At 37.6% G+C, this 25,728-nt stretch overlaps 1 protein-coding gene across 1 annotated transcript; it reads left to right on the top strand.

The window, feature by feature from the left end:
• Positions 1-5,146: 5,146 nt before the first annotated feature.
• Positions 5,147-25,525, top strand: LOC124637866 (glutathione hydrolase 1 proenzyme-like). Its single transcript, XM_047174587.1, has 9 exons — positions 5,147-5,269; positions 12,484-12,654; positions 12,959-13,366; positions 13,870-14,070; positions 14,286-14,541; positions 16,297-16,487; positions 17,995-18,235; positions 18,659-18,772; positions 24,867-25,525. The coding sequence occupies exons 1-9, from the start codon at positions 5,265-5,267 to the stop codon at positions 25,020-25,022; spliced, it is 1,743 nt and encodes a 580-aa protein (XP_047030543.1). The 5' UTR covers positions 5,147-5,264; the 3' UTR covers positions 25,023-25,525.
• The last annotated feature ends 203 nt before the right edge of the window (positions 25,526-25,728 follow it).

Below are 25,728 nucleotides of genomic sequence, written 5' to 3' on the forward strand. Positions count from 1 at the left end.
TTATAAGGTACAGTTACAAGGAAACAGATTTTGGCACTGATTGCGATTACGAAGAGGGCCTCTACATTAATTCAGTGTAAAACCGACTTCCTTTCTATTATTTGCCAAACGTAAAAGACTTATAAAATTATAAAGTGCTTGAAGAAAAATATTTGTTTAAAACATAACTGCATTGCAGGTACAGTTAACAATATACCAGTTAGTTATTATTTTGTTATATAGTCGTGAAAGTTACTTTTGGGGGATGTTAGCATTCAGGTATTTGATTGCGTTATTTTATTGCTGACGGTACATTCAATTAATCAAATTATTTTGAAAGAAAGATTGCAGATGAGCAGTAACACCAGTGAACGTTAGAATTCCGACAGCCAAGTTCACACCTTCATTCATTTCTAAATTAATTTCGTTGTTTAAAATTGACTCACTTAAGGTCATGGCACACATCAACGGCATTCAACCCAGCTATTAACATATCATTTGAATAGGCTTGTTTCCAATTTTCGTCTCAAATTACTTTTTATGTTTTTTTTTAACTCTCTATCGCTCTTAAACTGAAGTAAACAGCGCATTAATTATACCTGTCAGTGTCAAATACTTGTCATTGTCATGTGAAGTGACGTCATCTCAATCTAGTTGGCGCTATTCGCCGTTTTAAACAGCGTGACTTAATAGGCGTTAAATTTAAATTTCATAAACTATTTATTATTGTCGTGTCTCTAGTTTTGTGAACTTTTGGTGCAATGAATACTAGGAAACAACCCTATTTGATCATAATCGAAATCTTATCTCATATATAAAACATAAAGTATAAAAAGTTATCGGCGCGGGCGCGGCGGGGCGACAGTGAGCTCGCAGCTAGCTCGCAACAGCTGCATCGCAGTACCGTTCATGTGAGCCATTACCTTTATTCTGGCGTATCATCACTGTGTCGACTTCTAAATCATTTGAGCGTTAACAATGGGAATAAACATTGAATAGGTAAATTGATATGAAATTATTTAAGTACCTAGTTTGTGCACACTGATAGATCTCTTTCGAAATTATCTCATTAGCATCAAATTCGATCATACAATAGGGTAAAATAAATTCCCAGATAAAGTTATCGGCACGGATATTAAGCCCTGACCTTCACCTGCGCAGAAGCGATTTACTGCCTTATTGCCTTATGCGTACGGTGCACAAAGCGATCCCCACTCTTCCGCCGAGAGCTCAATATCCGTGCCGTTAACTATACCTAGTTGAAAACTGATTCGAAAGTTAAGGACACCTTTATAGTAAAACTGTGAATAGTATCAAAGTTAATCACATCAAAATAGTTCTTTTTTTTTTAACAAGAATTGTCGTTCTAGGTAAAAAAATAAGTGTAATTTGCGTATTTTCTTTAACTTCGTGTCCTTGAGTTGGTTGGGAAAATACCATTATGATGTAAAGGCCTATTTGCAATGTGTACTCTGACCGGGCTTCATAGGTACTTAACTCAATTTCTCTTCATGGTTAATTTGTGGATGATTGTTGTTCAAATTGATTGATTACGATTACTATAACACTATAGTACGATTTTTAATTCGAGTCAGTAAAATGACGAGTGCAACTGTTACTGACATAAAAGTGGGTGACCCACTACAATAGTGATGTCAGCAATCGATCGACTTAGGAAGTTTAGTCATGGTTAATTTTATTTGGTATCAAAGCTTTTTTTTATTGTAAATATTTAATAATATCGTATCGTACCTATTGTAATACGATTTTAGAAATATGGACCTAACCAGCATATTAAAATTTCTCTCTGAAAGTCAGGAAAATAACAAGTCATTTTATAAGTTTTTAATCATTACGGTTGCTATTGATTCGGTTTATTCAGAATCTGTATATTACATATTTTTATTTACATAAAGGCTTTTAGATATTTAATTTAAAAAAATGTAATCTCGACTCACTTTTAATTCTCGACTTTAAAATCTCAATTATTCACATCACTATTTATTTGGAACAAAAACCCTGGAACACTGGAACACTGCAATACTGGAAATGTCATTTTACTGAGTCGAATTAAAAATCGGACTGTAAATAGAATTATGTGGTCATATCACCCATATCGCTTATATTGTGCATTTAGACTTGCATTTCGCTTAAAGATTTGCAAATATTAAGAATGAATGCTAAGCAGCGATATAAATGTCGCACTAAAAGTTTTTCAATGCGATTAAGAGAGGGTAAAATGGGAGGTGCACATTTTTACAATTTACTTTTGAATATGGTGATGCAAGCAAACGAGAACGTATCTTTAAGCTATCCAGAAATCCGAAAGTGATGACCTGTTTTATATAATTCGTTTGCGCTTTAACTGCTTGTATGCCGCTAATTATAAAACAATAGAAAATCAATTCTTTCTCTTGTATATCTGCGCTCCGGTATATAATAGAAACAAACCTCTTTCACTGTGAACTCAAATATCCCTAAATTATTAACTTGACCATTAATATTGCCTTTCTCAGATGTACCAAAATAGTTTTAAAATCCATTTACTAACTTGAATTAAAAATTCTAAACCACTTTTATTAATTCGAGTTAGTAAATTGACTTGTCATGTGTTGCTAGGTACCTAATTTCAAATTTATTGAAAGTGATAATGTGCCTCTACGCTTTCAAACGGTTAAATTTCAAATTCAAATCCTAATAAAACTTTTTTGCAAGACTGCAGTAGGAAAACCAGTACGAGCTTAAGGACAGATACACTTACGGCCAGTTTCTTCATCAAAAGTTAAAGTTAAAGTAATGTCTAAAGTAAAAGTAACGGTCAAATACGTTTTTTCAAGGCTAAAGTGACAGCAAAACTAATAGAAAAATTGAATTTGACCGTTACTTTTACTTTAGACATTACTTTGACTTTAACTTTGGCTTTAACTTTTGATGAAGAAACTGGCTGTTAATAGATTGTTAATTTAAAAATACATGAATGGCATGAATATAGAATATGTTGGGCTACGCAGTAAAATTAATAGACCGAAATTGTTTAGTGACTAGAAAGCTTTTGAAAAATGATTAACATTTAGTTTAGTCGGTGCATTGTTTAAATGAGTGTTATGTTTATTATAATAGGCAAATCCAATTGATTGACATTTATTGATAGATAACGTTCCAAATAATGTGAAAATAAAAATATAGGAAAAATATCGTGGGACCGAATTAATGGGTCTCCATTTATGATGTTATGTTACCAGATTAAATGTTTTGTATGTACGGAGGCTATCCCGAATAACTGATATATTTTTACAAGTCATGTGTTTCATTTCGAATCTATCAAAACAAGCTATTGCCCTTAGTTCACATACAGCACCATCATCAGGTATCGAGTAAAGCAGGATAATTATGCTTTACCTACTGCAATACTAATTAGGTATTGCGATGCGAAAACGACCACAAAATGATTTATGGTAAAAGGAGAGAAAATCTGTTACCTCTTTCCTCGCCTATACTTCGGCCGTTCAGAGAATGCGTTCCTGACACCTATCAGTTAGTCACGACTAGTGATGGGCACAACATAACACTGAGTTCGTTACCGTTCCTTCAAAATGAACCGCCGCATTATTTTAAGATTATTTTCGTTTTAAATTGGCGGAATCATTTGTTTTATATTTTAGTTATTTAAGTGGAAACCAAAAAAAGGTAATATTCATATAATAAAATTGTTTTATTTATTCTTTGTTACAAGTACATTGAATTGAATGTGCGAACAGAATATTAATCAGACTCCGATTTGCTTGAGGAGGTGGTGTCTTCATCATCATCTTCGCCTACATGTATAATTATATTATTATCAATAACAGAATCAATCCTGATATCTCGGTCTAACAAAAGCCGGGTAATCAAATAAAAACAGATCGAAAACACTTGGAAAACGTGGTCTATGCGCACGAAACGACAACGGACGACTGTTTTAGCGTCACAAAATGGCGGCCCATAACGCCATTTGGGGTTACCATTTTTAATCTAAGTATAAAAATGCGGTTTGGTCATAGTTTTATTTTTATATTTCATAAACGTTATAATTAAGTCTTATAGTCCATTATTTTCCAATTCTTAAAAAGAAAATCAAAACGTATTATTTTATATTATAACTGTATAAGAACAGATTACGATACTTGCCTGTTATTTTTAGCACAGCACTACAAAATATAAACCGCTGACATAACCTTGTAATAGCGCAGTATAGATTTAGAAAAATATTGTTTACCAAGTTATTTGACACTCAGTTTGGCACAAAATTATAACATTCATTGATTATTGATATAATAATGTTGTTTTAATGCTCCTCAATTGTTAAAACGGTAAACAACCAGCAAAAATATTTTTATCGTAACTGCAACGCCATTGCAAAGTTACGTCGTCAGTTCAATCGCGACGTGTCAGGAACGCATTCTCTGAATGGCCGAACTATAATTCATTCCGTTTCGCTTACTCTACGAGTCGATTTACAAGACAGTCTGTACGTGAGACTATCGCCACAGATTACTAAGATCCAAGTTCACCAAAAACATCATAGATACATTTATGGTTTCAGCCGAAAGATGTCCACTGCTGGACAGAGGTTCGCCACTTTACTCGAGCTTAGGGCTCCCGCACAAAACTGAGATGCGATACGATTATGTGCGGCTTTGAAAGTCGGACTCCACATTAAATATTGTGTCAAACTGATGTACCTACCTACTATTCGATTTCAGTTCCGTTATTAAAACTACCTGTTATATGCTTCCCATCTACTTTTATTTGTACAGTTTCGACAATAGTTATCAAGTAGGTATGCCAAATAGGTCTTAATTCCGCAACCCAAGGTTTACAACCTTAGTCGTAGATACTCAAATCGCCTTGGCCCGTAAGGAATAGGTATTTAAATAGGTCACCTATTGGCACTATTTGCGAAACTATTATACCTAATTTATGAGTATTATGATACGCTGGTCACAATATAACAATTGCATAATTATTTTGCCAAAAATATACAAAAGAGGGATAACAGCTTGATTCATGATTGATATGACACTAATCGAACCTGGAATCTCTGACATCTACTAAATGTTCTTCTACTATCGACAAATTATCTACCGTAAGCTGAGATAGCTACATCAAGGTGTAAGATCGTCAATTCATTGTCATACGCAATAGGAAAGCAAACGTACGACCTTAAAACCATTCAAACAATTCTGCGCTCGCGCAGTACGTAAGTGACTACGATCACGGATTGTCGTCAGTAGTCGGCATCGATCATGTGGTGAGATACATCGATGTTTATTCAACTAATACTTTCACTATAAAGCTACATAATTATACTTTTACTCTGTTAACTCGTTGAAATAAGTTCTAACTAAAGTGTTTTTTTAGGAATTCTGTGTCCAATGGTAGGCAGGTAATGACTTAGAAGGAAATTTATTTATGCTATTTATAATCTATCCGATTTCGTAATAGGAATACCAGTTTGAAAGGATTTTTTTAGTTAGGCTCTACACACTTGCGTTCGTGTTCATACGATTTTTTTATAGTTTATCATAAAACATTAATTACTGTGTGTTCATTTGCAAACACGTACCTACTTAAGTACGGCGAACTCGTGATTTTTTACCAGAAAAAGTGAAAACAAAACCTTTTACAGGATTTTTTAATGCTTCTAGAAATTAAAATATCAAAAAGTTTGTACCGTTCATATCTACAGGTCCATCAATTCTATGGTATGTTTGTTAATTATTCACGCTAAAACTACATGCTGAATGAATTTTGATAAAAAATATTCAGTAATAATGGCCAACTAAACATTACATCAGAATCACATATAATTACCCACGTAGGCTATGTTTCATCCATCTGCGGGAAATATTTCCCTCAGGATCCTACATTTAAGACTGAGTGGAAGCTACTGCTGCATAGATTCCTAATGTGCGCTTAATAATGTGATGTTACCTCTTTGCAAACTGTTTATGAGTTTAAAGGAATTTGTATCGTAATCTCAAACGTCTCTAAATTACGTGCGTACTTTATTTTATCAAATAAGCCGTGCCATTCGGTCTCTTTATTACCATATCAATTAAGATCTTAACGATATTTTGATGACAATTTTATTTATAAGTATTGTTATAATTCATAATAAGTAAGTTCCTATCACTTTCTGGTGAGCCGGTGTTCGGGTTTCCCCTGTAGGTACCGATATCCGTTTACAATGGTGCCACGAAATAATCTTTGTTTATAGACATTTTATTAAGTATAGGTACTTAAGGTACTTACTAATTAAGTTCTAAACTGCTTCTAATAGCGAAAATCGTTAATGAACGAAAATAATAGTTGCGAGGCACTAAGGCTAAACATCAATTTTCTCACATCTTTTTACCTACCATGAATGTTCACGTTCTATTTTCAATCTTCACTCCATAGAAGAGAATAGGTACCTATATCTAAACTATGATGCAAGTAACGCTATAGGCGCTTTGAATGTTGATTTTGGATAGGCATAGATATCCATGTGATAGGTTGGCTTAATTAGCATTCAGTATAGATCTATTTATTTATTTTATTTATTTATTTATTCTTAGAGAAGGCTTACGGACTAATCACAATATTATAAGTAACATATTATAAAACTAAATTGCCAACAACAAGCCTCCACAAATAATTTCAACCTATCGATATTTACAACTTTAACATAGTGTATACAGAACAGAACATTTTTTAACATAATGTTACTGTCTTTATACCCTAGATACCCTCAGTTTGAGTACAATTGCTAGCCAGTTACATTATTTACAATTTTAGTTAAAATGATTCGCAAAAGAACAGTTTTGCCAAACGTCGCCTTACTACGTTAGACTTTATCTACTTTCAAGTTATTCTCGTTTATCTAGTTTTGGATGATAGACTTTGTATTTAATAGGCTGTTACTACAAGTTTTGTTTTGACATCTTTAGCTCATATTTAAAAATAAAAATACCTGTTAGCGTAAAGCCCATTTTAAATTAGGTATGTAGGTAAGCCTTACGTGAGAATAACGATCATGTAAAATTCGCTTGAAAAACCAGCCAAGTAAAAATTATTGGAAGCCCATGTCCAAGAGGGAAAAAGAAAACATGTACGATACCCACGTAAGCCAAAGACCATCATATCTGTTTTTCTCCTTCGTTAAGATAAAGCAGCCAAATCAACCCGGACTCACATAACAAGCTTCATTCAACGTTATATGACCAATATGACCATTTGAAATAACTGCCCCATCGCGATTTGCCAAAGTTTACACATGGCTAATTTCAGCAATGTTTGTAAACAAAGCGGTTGCTTCTACGCTATGAAAAATTATGGTTAGTGTTTAAGGTGAATGCAGGTACTTACACAAATACGAAGGCACGTGTAATTTTGCTATCTTCTTCTTGGCGAGTCGATCTTAAATTTCAGAGGACCTGTATTTCGCCTTCTACTTTTGCTATACAAATCATAAATAGTTGAAGGGCGATAATATGTCATCATCATCCTCCGAGCCTTTTTCCCAACTATGTTGGGGTGGACTTCCAGTCTAACCGGATGTAGCTGAGTATCAGTGTTTTACAAGAAGCGACTGCCCTGCCTGACCTCCTCAAACCAGTTGCCCGGGCAACCCAATACCCCTTGGTTAGACTTAATGGCTTCTGACTACCCGTAACGACTGCCAAGGATGTTTAACTTGCCATCCGAAACACAGGGCGATAATATGTAGGTAGCCCTGTAAAATCAATTTAAGTAACATCTAGTGAAAACCCACCCATCCTTACTAAACATAGGTATCCTCCAGTGACCTGTACCTATATTACATTCACAGACATAATTAGGTAAATACATCAATACTAAGCAAATAAGAAAGAGGAAACAACAAAGGAAAGTTAGGAACCAGTCGTTTATTGTACTTAATTGAAAAACTGAGGTTTTCCCCTGAAATCTCCATGCACTATTAGGGGATTCCCTGTGTTTGATGACATCCTACAATACTGCTTACCTTTTTTATTACCTAGCTTTCCCAATTCCGATCTTTAATTTACTAAAGAAATCAAAAGTATAATGAAGGTGCCAAGCATAAACAGTAAGGTGGATTTTCGAGTCGCACGTGTTTTCCCACATTTCCATATCTGAGTCTATCTAAATTAATTTACATCTACGTTTGTTTAGATAAATTAAATATGCGTGCAATATATGAAGGTACAAGTTTATCTTGGACTTAAATTACAAAACTGATTAGTCATTATGGTAATGATGATCGAAATTCTGCTAAGCGATTTAAATTTCTTTTGCTGAGTAGTTAGGAGGCTTATAAAAACACTAGCCGTTTTCCCGCGGTTTCACCCGCGTCCCGTGGGAGCTACTGCCCGCACCGGGATAAAATATAGCCTATGTTACTCGCAGATAATATAGCTTTCTAATAGTGAAAGAATATTTAAAATCGGTCCAGTAGTTTTGAGTTTATCCGTTACAACCAAACAAACACAGTTTTCCTCCTTATAATAGTAGTATAGATAAAGCTTATTATCTATTATCTTCCTTGTATCAATGGTATCGTCATTTGTGTCAGCACTATCATCAACACCACAGTCATTATGTAGGTAGGCGCTATATTAAATTAAATCCTGTGCGTATTTGAATATGGTTTATTCTTGATAAGCAACATAGTGCGAATGTTTAGATAAATTACATAATGATGTGCAACCAGACATGATATGTAGGTTGTAATAATTTTGATCAAAATTTTTTTTAAATCGTTATTGTTTCCCACCGTTCAACTGAGGCACATCAGTGATCTATTTAGTTTTCATATTTATATTGGACTATGCTACCTAGCTATTACCTAAATATTCAAATTGTAGGTATTTACCCACGTAATTTAAAAAATACCCAAGTATTTATGTACCCAAAAAAAGACTTCGGCATGAAATTTTTAGCACCACAATTTTGTTGAAAAAGAATCTGATTGCGTTTTATGCGCCTCGGTGCAATGGTTAACCATAAACATAACTATATAAATAGGTACCTACGTGTAACGAAACGTAACAATGGCAACAACATAATGTCTAACTGCTTAGTTATTTTATTCTTCTTAAAAGCCATTCCAAAATCAAAAATGCAGAACACACAAAACAATGGATGCTTAATACCCTAATAACAATGACCTATTGTGCCTGATGAACTAATTATGCGACAAAACTTCGGTTTACTACTAGTTCACGAACGTTGACCTTGCACTAAATATTTGGACACGTGCATACGTAATTGAATTAAGACCACCAAGGACACATGCCAAGGAATTACTTACCTACTATTCCAATGTGCTATACGATGTTCCTGTAAACATATTTCCTAAATAGCTAATCCTAGCAGTTCCACCCGCGTTGCATGGAACTTCCTGAAACAGAGTTACATTCGCATTTATAATTTATTATTCATATAATTAGTAAGGATTATTTTAATTAGGTTCCGTTCCAAGATTTAATGATCAAGATACAAAAGTAAATCGATTAATTAGGTTGATTGATACCAAAAGCAACAAGTAGGTACCTACACATATTTGATACAAAGAAGGAATGTGATAAATGAAAACCCACTCATTTGACCAGATTTCAGATCTATCTTACATTCTTATTTTGACGAAAAAATATATACAGGTAGGTATAAAAAGTGCTTAGAGACTTTCAGTACCTAAATTAATCGCTCGACGACGCTCGTTTTATATTATAGCCATTGAAGTCACGATGAAAATGAAAAGGTGACGCATGCCAGATTTACATTATCATCTGAAACGAACATGATTGTACAAAGATTGTGCTCGCACAAATTAAGTTTCAGTCTGTCTAACATACAAAAATTTATTAGTCGCAAAATAAACCCTACTTTCTATGCACGCTTCAGACAGTCCAATTAATAATTATGCTATTAATTACAAAGTAGGCTCCGTTCATTAACTTATCAAATAAGTAGGTAATACGGATATAAGTTGTATAATCTCTTAATTCCACTTACTCGCAAAGTATGAGTGGTTCTACAATTGTGCAGACTCAGACAGAATTGATTAGTCACGACCGTCAATCGGTTATAGACATAGCTACTTAATTGATAAGCGAATGCGGGAAAAAGTTAAAATCCTAATGGTTTTGGCGCTGTTTGTGATATGGAACCTAGACAGTTATGATATTAGGCTTTAATATTGGACTTAGTAGTGGCTATCTATCAGGCCCAGCGCCTTCCTTGGGCTTGACTCTTTATGAAAAAAGTTTTAACGCCCGCCCTATGAGTTGCAGGGCTACGCGCTTCCTTCTTGCTAAAATCGGCACTAATCGTGTAAAAACACTGCCATGTTCATAATTAGTTACCTCGTCTTCAGCCGTCGTCCCACTGCTGGGCATAGGCCTCCTTTCACACAGAGAAGAATTGAACGTTAATCACCACGCTAGCTCAACGCGGGTAGGTACCTACCTATATTTTCATGTTACTCTGTGGTAGGACCCTACCTATTACAGTTCTAATTAACTTGCTACTTAACATACATATTATATTGTATTTTGCTTACCTGCATATGTATGTTATGCCCACCTGATAAACATTGGTTATTTTCATTGTATATTAAGTATGTAAGTTGGCGCTAGTATACTCCTAATTTACATTTATTCAAGATTTTCTTTTAATTTTTGAATATAAATTGCCAAATTAGTGTAATATAATGCTGACAATCATGATACTTATTTAGACTTTAAAAAAGCGGAATCATTTATAATTACGTATAATTTATTAAATAGATAATCCTTGTATCGGAAAATTAAGAAATACTTATACCTACAACAAAATACCTATTTCAAAAATTAAAAAAGATCTGTATAGAAATTATTAAACGGTAAGGATATAGTATGATATCGCTCTTCGGTTACGTGAAATAAGCCTGGTTGATTAAATATAAGTATTTATAGCACGTGTAGGTAGGTATTTACAGCAGGGCAATAAATCAATCTTGATCGATCAACCAGTCGGAGAAGTGAAAGTCAAACTCAAGCGGCGCCTATAATTAGTAAATAGATATCATAAAACGATAAGGTAATGTCGACTTGTATGTTTACATTTCCCCTCTGTAGGAATTTTTACCTATCACACATTTTTTCCAACTTTTCAAAAAATCTCTGTTTTTTCAAGATCTTTGGCAGACGTTACGGGTAGTCAGAAAGTCAAGCTTCCCTAAGGGCTGCCCTTGCCTAGATAACTGATAAGTTCAGACTGAACGCCCATTGCTTGTCGGAGGACAGACAGGCAATCGCTAAATGCATGTAAAACACTGGCACCCAATTGCATCTGATGAGACTGGCCGCCTGGCGCCTAGTTTTGTCGACCGAAATAAAGTTAAGAAAAGGCTTCGCAGATGATAAATTCATATTATTATATTCATACTATCATCTGAATAATTAACATTGTCATCATTGCTTAGGAAGGAAAAAAATATTTCCCCGTTTTACTTCTTACGGCCTTCTACAGTGATTACACAGCTATTCACTTTTATGATTCTGCGTATCAAACAAATCCTCCCTAAGTACCTATATTTATTTAAATATAACATGTGATTGTGAGTAGGTAGGCTAATCGTACATACACGGAGCAAATATTTTGTAAACACTACGTGTGTAACTAAACATGAACTAAAATACATTGATTAGTTTTCCTATGTAGGTTTGAGTCTCATGGAACTCGAAACAAAACGGTTCTCTCTAGGCCAGATAGCTTAGCTTACATTGTTTCAAAACAACAAAATTAATTAAATTAAAACCTGCATTAAAACTCTTTGGTATGTGGCTATATGTCTACATTAAAAAAATAAAAAAATGACAGACAACTGACATTCTGTGGAAGTCTTCCCAGTTGTTCGATTAGCCAAAAAAAGTTTTCCAAAATTTTATCAATACTCACATGCAAAATAATATTCGAAATCCAAAATTATTTGTGTAACGATGCGTATTTCCAAATGTTGGTTAATTTCGAACGTTTAATATAACCGGTATAATTTAAGGTAATGCATGATTGTTTACCACCCAGACCTCAGTTCAGTGCTGCCTATCCTCACCTATTACTTATTACCTGACCTGCAATTATTTATTCAACCTCCCTCGGACTCAATTTTACGGAAGAAACTTGAACACACTGACACTTTCGGTGAGGGATTTTCCAGTATCTAGGGACCTTTATTTTGAAATAAAGAAAGAGTTATAACTATAAATCAAGTTAGTTAATTGCATTGCTAAATGTTTAAATTCCAGGACCTTACTACAATAAGACAGTAACATTCCCAGTATACGTAGGGTCTAAATAATGACAGAAAAAAAAATCTTTTAACTTTACCATTACGATTTTTAAAACAGAAGTTAACTTAAGAAACCTATTTCAGCAATTTGGCCCATTTATTATTTTGATTACAAACACATGTCCCTATGTATTGTTATGTCGATGCAGGAAGACTTGCAAGTCGCGGCGGTGGTGTTTGGTGGGCAGCGTGTTGGCGGCGCTGGTCGCGGGCGCGCTGGTGGCCGTGCTGGTGCTGCAGCCGTGGGCCGGCCCCAACCACCTGCGCTTCCCGCGCGCTACCGTCGCCGCCAATGGCTACGAATGTGCTTCAGTTGGCCGGTATAATTAATCATATTTTTTATTCAACTGTATAAAAGTACTGCCGAATTCTCATAATAAGTATCCCGTTTTTAGCCTCAAAGAAATGTTTGTAAATAACAGTGAATTTTAGGTTTAGTTACTTTGATAAGCAAATCTTTCCAATGTTATATTTGATAAAACGAAACACTTATCTTCTGTAAATGTAATCTCATTTATAAGGAAGTTATTCTATGTACCTAAATATACTTAATTAGATTGCATCAGTGGTGCAATATTTGGCTGCGATACTGCTAGTCATTGCATCATTATTGTGTTATTCTAGTAAAATCCTGGAACGAAATGGTACTGCCGTGGATGCAGCGATAGCCACACTATTCTGTGAGGGGATCGCGTGCGCGCAATGCATGGGACTCGGCGGGGGCTTCCTGGCCACGGTGTACGATGCGTCGAGCAGAACGGTGCGCGTGCTCAATGCCCGCGAGAGGGCTCCAGCCGCCGCACACGAGAACATGTACGCCAACGCATCCTCCACCGTCGGCGGGCTCGCTATCGCCGTGCCAGGCGAGCTCGTCGGCTATGGCGCTCTCCATCAGGAATATGGACGCCTCCCGTGGCGCGAGCTGGTGGAACCCACGGCCGAGTTGTGCCGCCGCGGCCATCGCGTCAACGCCTACATGGCGCGCGTCCTCAGAACATACAGCGACAGAATCAAGGCCGAGCCTTCTATGCGGTAAGAACATCATTATTTCTATATGATAAATCAAAAGTTTGTTTTATTTTGCAATTGGCGTAGTCGCATAGTGCGACAGGTATGAATGGGGCCTCGGGTTTGATTCCCGGGCAGAGCAGAAATCGCTTCGCGTCAAGAAACTTTCACAAAACAGCCCGGAATCTAGAAGTTGGTGATTGATACACTGGTGCATCGGAGTGCACGTATATGTCGGTCCTGCGATTGATCTGAGTGGGGGAACAGAAAATGTACCTACCTGTATCTCCCCAAATGCTTGTGCTCTTAAATATAGCCAGCGCAATTAACTGATATCTTTAGAGAGAACAGCCGAAGTGACAGACAGTCACGTATATAGTCAATACACACGGCTAAGATAATAAACTCAGCTTATGATTACCAGATTGCCTTGTTACGGCGTGCTTCTAATATTAATATATGGACTACTAACAGTGAGTTCATATATGGCTTACCTGTATAAACTAGATACCCATTTGTTCTTAAAGGGAGGTGTACGTGAACGGGGTGACTGGGGAGGTTTGGAACGAGGGCGATCTTATCTTCGAACCAACGTTGGCCAAAACTCTGGACATCATCGCCGAGGAGGGCCCACAGGCGATACACAACGGTTCCCTAACTGCGCGGCTCGTACGCGATATTCGGAGCTTCGGTGGCATCATTACAGAAGAAGACCTCAGGAATTACAGGTGAGACCATCGACTTGTGATAGTGATAGCTTTCCCAAAGTCATGATAATTGTCCCAAATGAAAACAAAACATAAGGTCATAACCACATTTCGTCTTCACTAAGAAGGCCCACCTCGGAGAGTTGATAAACCGTGTTCTCTTCACGACTTGTCTTCTGTCTCAACACATAGGTAGCTGAAGAAAACTACTTGAAACTATTAATATGCTTTTTTAGGGTGGAATGGCAAGAGCCCATCGCCGTGCCGCTAACAGAGGAGTACACGCTCTACTCGGTTCCCCTACCAGGGTCAGGCTCAGTTCTGGCGTTCATGTTGAATATGTTACGCGACTGGGTCGGCGACGGTACCCCTGCTCCTCCCGGCTCCAACCTGTACTGGCATCGCGTCGTCGAAACCTTCAAATACGCGTACGCAAAGCGAACCGGCCTCGGAGACCCTTCACGCTCTAACCTACCTTATGATATTCGTGATGTAAGTATTCTTACGTTATATATGTTTAAAAAAAGTTGTGGTGGCCTTAGGTGAAGGACAACATCTCGAGGAAACCTGGACTATATAGTCAGAAATCACCAACCCGCATTGAACAAGCGTGGTGATTAACGCTCATCCTTCTCCGTGTGAGAGGAGGCCTGTGCCCAGCAGTGGGACGATAAAAAAGGCCGTAACTAAGTATTCTTATACAAACCTTCTCATTTTGCATAATTAACAAAACTGTTACGTAAAGGTATTGTTTCCCTTCCGGAATCATTCGTTACGCTTATCGACTTACGTTCGTTCCCAATATTCTATTCCCATATTGATTTGCTTACTCGAGATGGAATTTTTACATCAGCCCCACTTAAGTAATGTCAAATTCCAATTTCTAATACGCAAAACAACATACATAAAGAGAGAGTATTGGGAAAGGTCGTTATGTACGGTCGATGGATGGAGATTATTTTTGTACTTTTAACATGCTTAATTGCCAGTTTGCATACTTGGAGTTTGCGTTAGGTTAGTCACAGTAACGAATTTGGATATTACATAGGTACATATGTCTTTCCAAGGTTTACTTGTTTAACTGTATTGATAAGTATTATAATCATTTACAAAATATGATTAGGGACCTTGTTCTTAATATGGAGATATCAATAGAAATTATGAAAGATTTTTTGTACCTACAGCGATTTTTGTGTTTGGAATCGAATTGCATTTGACTTTTTACCTTTTTCCATACAATAACAAAACTTTATTATGTAGAATCTGTGTAAATCATTATCTAACACGAACATTTCGTGACGTTAGCTAGGTATCATAATATTATGACCATCAGTGTATAATATTGACACATAGCGACTGGCGACTGGCTTCCATGCTTATTGCATAGCTGCGCTCAGGTAGTTTAAGGCAGTTAATTGGACACAATTCCACTTTGAAGTATGCTTGGCTGTCATGTTATGTCACTACCACATTATTAACTAAACCTGTCATGATGGTTGTCTAATTTTGTAACTAAGTACCAATCATGCCTTTTCGTTTTTTAAAGATTTCCTAAAATTAAAATTTTAAATCCACTAGTTACGTAACTGCTATCTGCCAAGAAACGGATCAGCTCAAATGTACATCGTCTATTAAATATAATTGATCTCTATTCGTCATTTATTTCGAATGGCTACTCAGTACCTACACGAGACATAAGGAAACCCTGTAATTGCCAGTAATTTGCATAGGAAGTAGTTATCAGAAAAAATACTGTTTTGCATCTTCAGAACATAGTAATAAACGTTTTATGATGTAGAGTCACACGTCAGTAAAGAGGTATTATAGAATTTGAATTTGAAGACGGTTTTGTGTTCAGTCAAGAAATAAGCATTTAAGTACGTATGAAACCTTAAGTCCAATACTTACGGGACAATGGTTATAGCCGGTAACCTTAGTACACCGTACTACATGAACTCATCAGAAATTATTACAGTATAAAATACTACTAAATAAATGTGAATATTGAAGAGTTTGGCTTTGAGGGTTGAATGAAGTAAGGCATTTGGCACATATAGACCTTACTTAACGTACTTTTATCCGTGTGATAGCAGTAATTAGCAGCCGGTTAGTAGTAATAGTAGTTAGTAGCCGAGATACGTGCTAAGTCGAGGGCGAAAGCTAATGCATGAATAGTTTTCAGTTCATAATAATACATTTGTTAGGTACTACATTGATACACCACTTATATTGATGATTTAATTTCAGTTGGAACGCAATCTCTCAAACCCCGCATGGGCGAGAACATTCCGGGAACTAGTCAACGATTCGAGGACGTATTCTGATTGGCAACACTACGGGGCTCTGTTCGAAGGAGCGGATGACCACGGCACTGCTCACATCGTCGTGGTCGCTCCAGACGGCAGCGTCGTGTCCGCCACCAGCACCATAAATTATATGTACCTAAGCTATGATATTATGTTCCATCATCATCCCAAGCCCTTATCCCAATTTTATTTGGGGTCGACGCAGCATGTTTTCTCCTTCCATACTCTTCTAACTGCCGGCATCTCATAAGTAACATTCTTTCTTACCATATCGACTTTCACACAATCGATCCATCATTTCTTTGGTCGACCCCTTCCGGTATATCCGTCCATGCTCATACTCATCACCTTCCTCACAGCATGACACTCATTCCTCCACGTCACATGCCCATACCATAAAAGCCGGTTTCCACATAGGTTGTCCATTTTCACATACCTAGCTATAATATTATGTCTAATATTTAAAAATTGCTCATACCAATTGACGCTGTTGAAGGGGCATCGAGAGCGGGCTTACATATTTTTGACATAAGAATGACAGATTCCTCTAAGCCAGCTGAATGATCAAGTCAGCCAGTTGTTACAAGTCTGTTTAGAAAGCCAACTACTAATATCAGTGTGAAAACGCCCTCTGAATACAAAGTTTGGTTATTTTGAGAACAAAGATGAGCCAAACCGTTGCCGGCTATACATTTGGTCATAGCAATGACAAGACAATTGATTCTGAATCGGAACAAATGTGTAAACAATATTAACAAAAGGCCTCTCGGTTTTCGATTGATACGGTCTGAAAGTTGTCTGTTTTATTTATAAGCCAAAGGAGATGGCCAAATTTTCATAGAAAAAAAACCCAGAATCGACAGCAATGAAATGGTTACCAATAGGTTCTTTATGATAAACCTTTGATGGTGCCAAAAATTCCAGACTGAAATCCATGGGGTATAGGAGCTATTTCATATTATCGCAAAAATAGGTTATGTTGAATATATGTTGATTTTAAAGATTATTAACATCAAAGGACATAAAAAAGCAAAGTAAACTAACATACAAGCCACTAGTAATAACCCCATAGTTTCAGAGTTGGCATGGGTGATTAAAAGGTCTTGTATTTAACCATTCCAGATGCAATTAAGCACCGACCTTACCTACTTGGAGAGGTTTCGCAGTTACATGCAACCTTCACAACTGGCTATGATATGTTTTTGGAGAAATTGTCTTTGAAAATCGCGCCATGTGACATTGTCAAATATAACAAATGACTTAGCAATGCAAAAAGGTCCAATCACGAGTCTGCATTCAACTTCTAACGAACATCAAACAGTAAAAGTAAACTTTTTTGTGAACTAAAATCTTGATCGAAAAAACGTTATAAAAAGAGAACCCCATGGTTTTTAGATGATTTGAAATACTTTTTAAAATCCACAAATTATACTGAATCCAATCATACATATGAAGTTCCTGTCGACTCTGGGTGTTTTTTTGGCCATCTCCTTTTATATTTTAAAACGCTGAATCGTTCGATAATCTTATTCATCATCTCCATTGAATTAAGGCTACCGTCGTGTCCTGAAGTCATATCTTTATTTTCTAGCTTTGGTACAGCCCAATTCACAAAATGATCGACTTTTAACATTTACAGTTGGGGCAGTCAGCGACGCTCACGGAGCTTAGGCATCATGTTGAATAACGAGATGGATGACTTCGCGATTCCCAACACGGAGTCAGCATACGGTCTACCGCCTTCTCCTGCCAATATGTTGACTCCTGGTCTACAGCCTTTGAGCTCTATGGTCCCGAGTATTGTCATGTCAAGGAGTGGAAGCGTCGACTTGGTCCTTGGAGCCGCCGGCGGTACTAAGATCACAACGCAAGTTGCATTGGTGGGTCTTTTTTCGTTTTGTTTGTTTAATGTTTTGCTTTACACACTTACAGCCAGTTTCTTCATCAAAAGTTAAAGCCAAAGTAAAAGTCAAAGTAATGTCTAAATTAAAAGTAACGGTCAAATTCAATTTTTCTATTAGTTTTGCTGTCACTTTAGCCTTGAAAAACCGAATTTGACCGTTACTTTTACTTTAGACATTACTTTGACTTTAACTTTTGATGAAGAAACTGGCCGTTAGTCTTATTTAGCTGTCTGATACGATAAATGTTAAATATGAGGCTCCAACTTTCCAAGTTTGGTATCTAGGATGTAGACAGCAATTTGCTAATAGGTTGCCTGCCTTACCCCAGACACGAGACAGAATTTATTCTAGAAAATGTCTATACCTACATCATGAGTTCGAATTGGTTTGGTGTTCCAGATGGCTCGGCATACAATATTAGAAGGCAGCGACCTTCCAGACGCTGTGCAGAGACCGCGCCTTCATCATCAGCTCTTGCCTATGGAAGTGCAGCACGAGGCCGACTTCAACCCGGTAAGACACTTGAGTAAAAAGGTTGTACTAATTACCAATCATACTTTTTTGGGTGAAATTGTTCCCATATTATGTTTATCGGTTTTGACACTCAGTAGCTATATGGGTACATTCTGCAGAAATTTCCTACAAGACAGTCCGACTGCTCGGGAACCTCAAATATAATTCTCTCCGGAGCCTTTTTCCAGGCTTCCAGTCTAACCGGATTCAGCTGATTACCAGTGTTTTACAAGGAGCGGTCGGGAACCTCAAAGATGAATTTTTATATCTGTTTTGGATGCATTTCGAGCTCATTACGTCTGCAGTAAATTATGCAGCAAAGGCCCATTATTAACATTTTATATAACGATGTCAGAGAATGCAAGCAATCGCCCTACAGAGATATTGTTATGTCAACCTAAACGACCTTGACCATAATAGTTGTGGTAATGGTAATGAGTACTTATAGTTAATAAAATACTGTTATATGCGTCCATAAAATTATACATAAGCATAAGCAGGTAATAGGTACCTTCGTATTAGTAAATTGGGATGTATTACGAGATCTTAGGTATTAAAGCAATTTCAAGCTTGTGCATACAAAAATTACATATTAATTAATTAGGTATGTGAATATTTATTTACGATCTTTTTAATACCAAATAAGTGCCTAGGTAAATCCCTAGGCAGTACTCGGGTTTTTACCTCATTTCCATCAATTTCATTTCAAGCATACCTACCTAGTTCCAATTCTGAATCGTGTTAGTTCCGGCTACTTATAATAATCGTATGTATCATAGTGGGTGGTTTTGCATCGCAATGTAATGCTGTGTCACTTTTTCCATTTCAATAGATTTTCTATTATTGTCCGCGAATAGGCCGTACATTTAGGTACCAACTGCCATCCGCTCTGACCACCTATCCGTCACGGTGGATAGCTTTTACAATGTAAGCATATTTAGCAGGACGATAAACATAATCCAAACTAATATTATAAATGCGAAAGTAACTCTGTCTGTCTGTCTGTCTGTCTTTCTGTCTGTCTGTCTGTCTTTTCTTCACGCCTAAACTACTGAACCGATTTGTGTGAAATTTGGTACAGACATAGTTTGAAACTTGAGAAAGGACATAGGATAGTTTTTATTACAAAAAATAAAAATAAAAAATAAAATTTATTACGGACATACAGTGCCATCTATTGGTCAAATGTCGAGCTGTTCCTATGCTCCGTAGATAGATGGCGTTAATCGCGCAATGGTGTCATTACACGTGTTCGGTTCATGTTATTGTTTTAATTCATCCTGCGGGAGCGGGAACTTCTCAAAAATCCTGCGAGATCGGGAACTATGTGGGTAAACCCAAAAATCTGCCGGAAGTCACTATTCCACGCGAACGAAGTCGCGGGCAAAAGCTAGTACCTATATACATTTAGATGTGTACCTACCTACCTATCTGAATCAATTACGTGACTTACTCAGAGACATTTAATGGTTTCTTAAGCCATTCCTTAGTGAAGGATTTGTATGACATTCCGTCACTAAGGAGTGACTTAAGTAATCATTAAATGTTTCTGAGTGGGGAGGTAAGTAAGTAGGGTAAAGCACTATAACCTCTTAAGTATGATTGTGGGTTCGATTCCAGGTCAGGCATGTACCAATGCAACTTTTCTAAGTTTGTATATTGTTTATATTTTTCTAAGTATTTCTTAGACACCAAAAAACCGATTGTAGGTGAAAGAAAACTCGAGGGAACCTGGACTATTAAGTCTGAAATCACCAACCCGCATTGAGCCACGTGATTAACGCTCAATCCTAGTGTGAAAGGAAGCCTGTACCCAGGAGTGGGACGATAAAAATGCTGATGATTATTATGAGACTGCATGTATATGATTTTTTTCATACAGCTCTGTAGTCGTCAGCTGAGCTTTGCTGGTGAGCTAAGCAGCGGTTATTTAGTTATCTGTGACGTTACATTGTTAATACCAATAATCAAAGAGAATACAAGGTATGTAAGATAAAACGCTAATAATTGGTATGTAACACGTGGATAATTTAGTGCTACAAAATTCCTGCGTGTGCTTAGATATAAAGAGAAATAGTTTTAATATGATTGTATTCTATTTGTGGTCAGATAATTTTCACCTATCTGTCTGATCTTAAGATAATAATAATAAATCATTTATTTCGGATTCATCCTAAAATTACATCCATATTTGTTAGTAAAATTACAAGCTTATAAACTAGTGTTAGTAACTACTAATACCTAAAACATTTAAATCACAATAAATAATGAACTGGCAGGTTCGGTTGGACAGCTAGACGATTGCATGCAACCGTATCCAGCGTGCCAGTATCGGAGAGTCCCACCGATCCACCAGCGCGCGCAGAATGCTGTTGGGACTGTCGCGCGTGCGGCGCATGATAGAAGCGCACCGCTTGCGCATAATGGCAGCAAAGCCGTCTGTGCCAGCCGCCGCAAACATCGCGGAGGCGCTGCAGTGGCGCGGCAGCCCCATCAGCACCCGGAACGCGTTATTGTATTGAACGCGCAGATCGCTGTACGTCCGCTGCGTATAGTTAACCCACAGGGTACAGGTGTAAAAGGACTGACAGTATGCTTTAAAAAGCGCAACTTTGACAGTCCCTGTGCACCGTGAAAACCTGCGGGCCAACATGTTACAACGGACGGACAGCGCTCTGCGCTCCCTTTCAATATCCTCACTGTCCTTAAGATCCTCGGTGACCCAGTGGCCCAAATACTTAAATTTTTCAACTTTATTTAGAGCTGTTCCACTTAGAGTGAACTTCGGAACGAATGTGTATCGCTTGTTGTCCGGTCTGAAAATCATTATTTCACTCTTTTTTGCGTTATATTTGAGCCCATGAGCCACCGCATAGGACTCACAAATTTTTAGGAGCTTTCGTAAGGCACCAATCGATGGACTCAGCAGCACCATATCGTCTGCGTAGCTGATGTTATTCACGCATACTCCATCTATATGACACCCTATGCCGGTGCTGCTGAGCTCATCGATCAGCCCATTGACGTACAGGCTGAACAACGTGGGAGAGGTCAGCCCCCCCTGCCTCACCCCGCAATCCAGCCTATATTCCTCCGAAAGAGAGCCTGCCCATCTTACACAATTCTTTTGCTTATTATACCAATACATAAATAATAGCACAAATTCCCTAGGTAAACAAGTTTCGTCCTTTAATTTATCCCATAGAATATCGTACGATACTAGATCGAATGCTTTCGATAAATCTAGGTAGCATGCATAGACTGGGGTCTTTCTACTCGTGTAGTATTGTACAGTCTGCTTGAGGCACAGGATAGCACTCTCGGTGGAAAGCCCAGGCCTGAATCCAAACTGCGCGTCATTTAGCGAGACGTGTTTATCCAGGTGCTGACCAAGCAGACTGTCCAACACTTTGGCTATCACTGTGGCTAGTGAGATCGGTCTATAGTTGTTTACATCCGATGTATCACCAGTTTTATTTTTAATGACAGGTACAACTATAGTGCGCATTAGATTATCAGGCAGATGAGCGTGGCCTAAACACAGAGTAAAAAACATAGCAAGCACTCTGGGTAAGTGTACACCTGCGTGCTGCAGGTGCTCGATGCTGAGGCTGTCGTGACCCGGGGATTTACCCCTCACCATGCCTTTGATCACCGAACGCACTTCCTTCGCAGTAAAATAAACACTACGTTCACCACCTTCCTCAGCATCGGGCTCCTGCCGCGCTGGCCCCAGAGGCGAGACCACTCTGAAATGGTGGGAGAACATAGTGGCGATCTCACTAGGCTCGTGCATTCCCGCCACGCTGACGGGGAGGCCCGGCTTATGATTCATTTTATTGGTATTTTTCCAGAACTGACCGAATTTTTTATTTGAGTGAAGTTCGGCAATAATATCCATTTTTATCTGTTCTTGGTTCTTTTGACACCACTTTAATTTTGATTTAAAAGCGCGCCTTGTTGCACACATATCATCATAAAGACGTCCCGCCTCAGGCTTACCCCCATACAGCCAAGCCAGAAAACATATCCGAGCCCTCTCATGAGCGCCTCGGACATGCCTATTCCACCCAGTAATGTGTTTACCTCTACGCTTTTCAGTAACATTATAACTACTTAAAGCGGCCTCCGACATTATACAAATAATCTCGTCATACATGTTATCTAACAGGATTTTATGACTTTTGTTACAACACATATTATCTGAGCAACTTCTTAATTCTGAGGGAAAATCAATTTCACGAAGTCTAGAGTGACATACACTATTATATTTCGCTATTTGAGTCGAGTCACGTTCGCCCCAGACTATTCTATTTATACAAACAGTGGGTATACAAATCTTAGGCTTAATCAAATTAAAATTACAACGTATAGATATGGGGTAATGATCAGACCAATAAGTATTATATAACACGCAGGCTGCGGACACGGACTGCCGCGCATCACCTGTCACAAGACAGTGATCGAGCCAGCGCCGACAACCGTGCGCATCACTGACAAACGTATGACTGTCCGACGGCATAAGTTCTAGGTCTACACAGTACCACGATTGTTCTGCACAAAAAGATAAAAGTTCGGTAGCAAATGACTCACCGGGGTGCGCATTGTAGTCCCCTAACATGAACACTGACTGTACATTGTGACTGTCAATTATAGCTGTCATTTCACTAAGACACTCTGTGAATTCCACTAAGTTATCATTGGATTCGGTAGGCATATACACAGAAAATATTAAGATGGAACGATCACTGAGCTCGATTTTTATCGCGGCGAGACGCACACTATCGCACTTTACTACGGTTACCGTCGGAAACGCAACCTTTCTCCACAGTAGGGCAACTCCGCCATAGGGCCTGCCGCGTAACACTCCTGCCGCTGTATCCACTGCAGAGGTACCCGTGCAGGCGAAGTCGTTGTCTATCGTGGCCAGGTATCCAAGGTCGTGCGGCATAAGCCACGTCTCCTGCAGCGCCACAACATCTGCCGAGCGACAAAGCTGCCGCACGCATTCCACTGACCTCGTCACATTTTTGCAGTTAAAACTTATCAAGTTGATATTATTCATAAATTATTCGATTTGCCTATATTCTCGCTAGTCACACGGACATTTTCCTTATCACGTTTGATAATGTTAACAAATCGACGATAGGCTACCAATATAATGCGTTGGTGTTTATGACTTCAGAGATTAATAAGATAGTGGATATCGGAACTATTAGGTACCTACCACATGACTTAGGATGAGTTGCACTATTTAACGATAACCAAACCATAATCAGCCGTGACATTGCTTCCCATTGTCAAATTGGCGATTTGACAATTTAAATTGGTTCGGTTATTGTTATAGTGTGATGCGACTCACTGTAAGATATAAACGAATAATCCCCATCTTATGTGGATGCTTAATATTATGTGTCTGTGTAAATAGGTAGGAAGGTACCTCTATCTACCTAATTGCTAACACGTTTAACGCTAATTTGAGACAGCGGTTTAAGAACCGTTATTAGGAACTTATGTATTACAGATTACAGGTACGAGGAATACTTACTGTACTTAGGTACCTACTACAGAGTCGTTTTATGTACCTACTTACTACATACGTAGCCCAATTCACAAATGAATTGAGCCCAGTAAAGCCGCCCATTTTTAAGACATTTAAAAGCATTGGGTAAAATTGTAGGCAGTCTACAGCCTATTTTAAAACGTATATGAATGTAACAATAAAAAATGGCAATGAAACTGGTTACTACAAAAATACGATTAACAGAAACTTGTCTTTTGATAAAACAAAACGTGTTTTTTTGTATCTTTATTTGAAATGTGTTTGATGCCTCAACGTTTTCCTTGATAGCACGCGGCTACACCTCAGTAGACATTAGCCTTGCTACTCAATGTCAGTCATCATTACTCATCATAGTATCGAAACTTAGCTAAAATTTTGGTATGCGGTGCGAATCATGTTACTCAACACTCTATTCTATAACTTCGATATATTTCTTGTCTTCAAGTTATAAATATGTCACGATAAAATGTGATATCTTTTAAGGATGAATGACAAATGTACAAGTATTAAAATATTATATTCTTTCATCAGGCAATCATCGCATCTCTACAAGCTAAAGGGCATGCGACCACGGAACTTGGACCAACGGCTGGATTCGCTGCAATGGTGGCAGCAGCCAGAGATTCCTACGGCTACTTGATACCACAGACTGATCACAGACGACCCGGTAGCATCGATGGATTCTAAATTTAAAATAGGCTTAGTCATTGACTGATAAAATAGTATCTACTCTTGCAAACAGATCTTGTAAACATACTCTTTTATTTATTTAAACGGAGAAGTAATGAACTGGAACCTTCATCACATTGGATCACAATAGTTTTCATCCTTCACTGCAAATAACGCAAATATGTTAGTGTACGTAGGTATCTACTATTTATTGGCTTCAATACCATTAAACAACATGATTTTTAAAACGTCTAAGTAGATAAGCTCTCCTGTTAAATACATAAAAAAAAATCAAATAACTTATAACTTAGGTACCTACCTTACGATCTTCTTTTCCAATAGTTTCATTTTCTGTAAATTCATTGGATAATTATAATCCAAGTGAAATCGATTGTGATATTATTATTTTATAAAGGTGGATATTTCTGGTTGTAAGTATTATATCGTTATAGAATTTAATTAAGTTGCTGTGATGTTTAATATATTGTTATTCGTGAAATAAATGGTTTTGATGGTAGGTACAATGTATTTTTATTTCCCTTTTGCAAAAAAAAACAGCGTAGGAGAAAAATAAATCACAGTGGTAGCAAAAGTGCAACGAGCACGTCCTCCAAAAAAAAATGGTCACAGATATGGCTGAGCCATATGCTGCACTGCAATAGGCTGATGATCTGCCGAACAATGTCGGCCATGATATGGCCCTACCGAAAATATTTGGCAAATA

The sequence above is a fragment of the Helicoverpa zea genome, chromosome 16 (assembly GCF_022581195.2).
Source record: "Helicoverpa zea isolate HzStark_Cry1AcR chromosome 16, ilHelZeax1.1, whole genome shotgun sequence".
In the NCBI taxonomy this organism is placed as follows: Eukaryota; Metazoa; Arthropoda; class Insecta; order Lepidoptera; family Noctuidae; genus Helicoverpa; species Helicoverpa zea.

Coding starts and splice junctions, on each gene's coding strand:
- LOC124637866 (XM_047174587.1), top strand. Junction 14,071..14,285: donor GAAGACCTCAGGAATTACAG/GTGAGACCATCG, acceptor ATGCTTTTTTAG/GGTGGAATGGCAAGAGCCCA. Junction 14,542..16,296: donor TACCTTATGATATTCGTGAT/GTAAGTATTCTT, acceptor ATTTAATTTCAG/TTGGAACGCAATCTCTCAAA.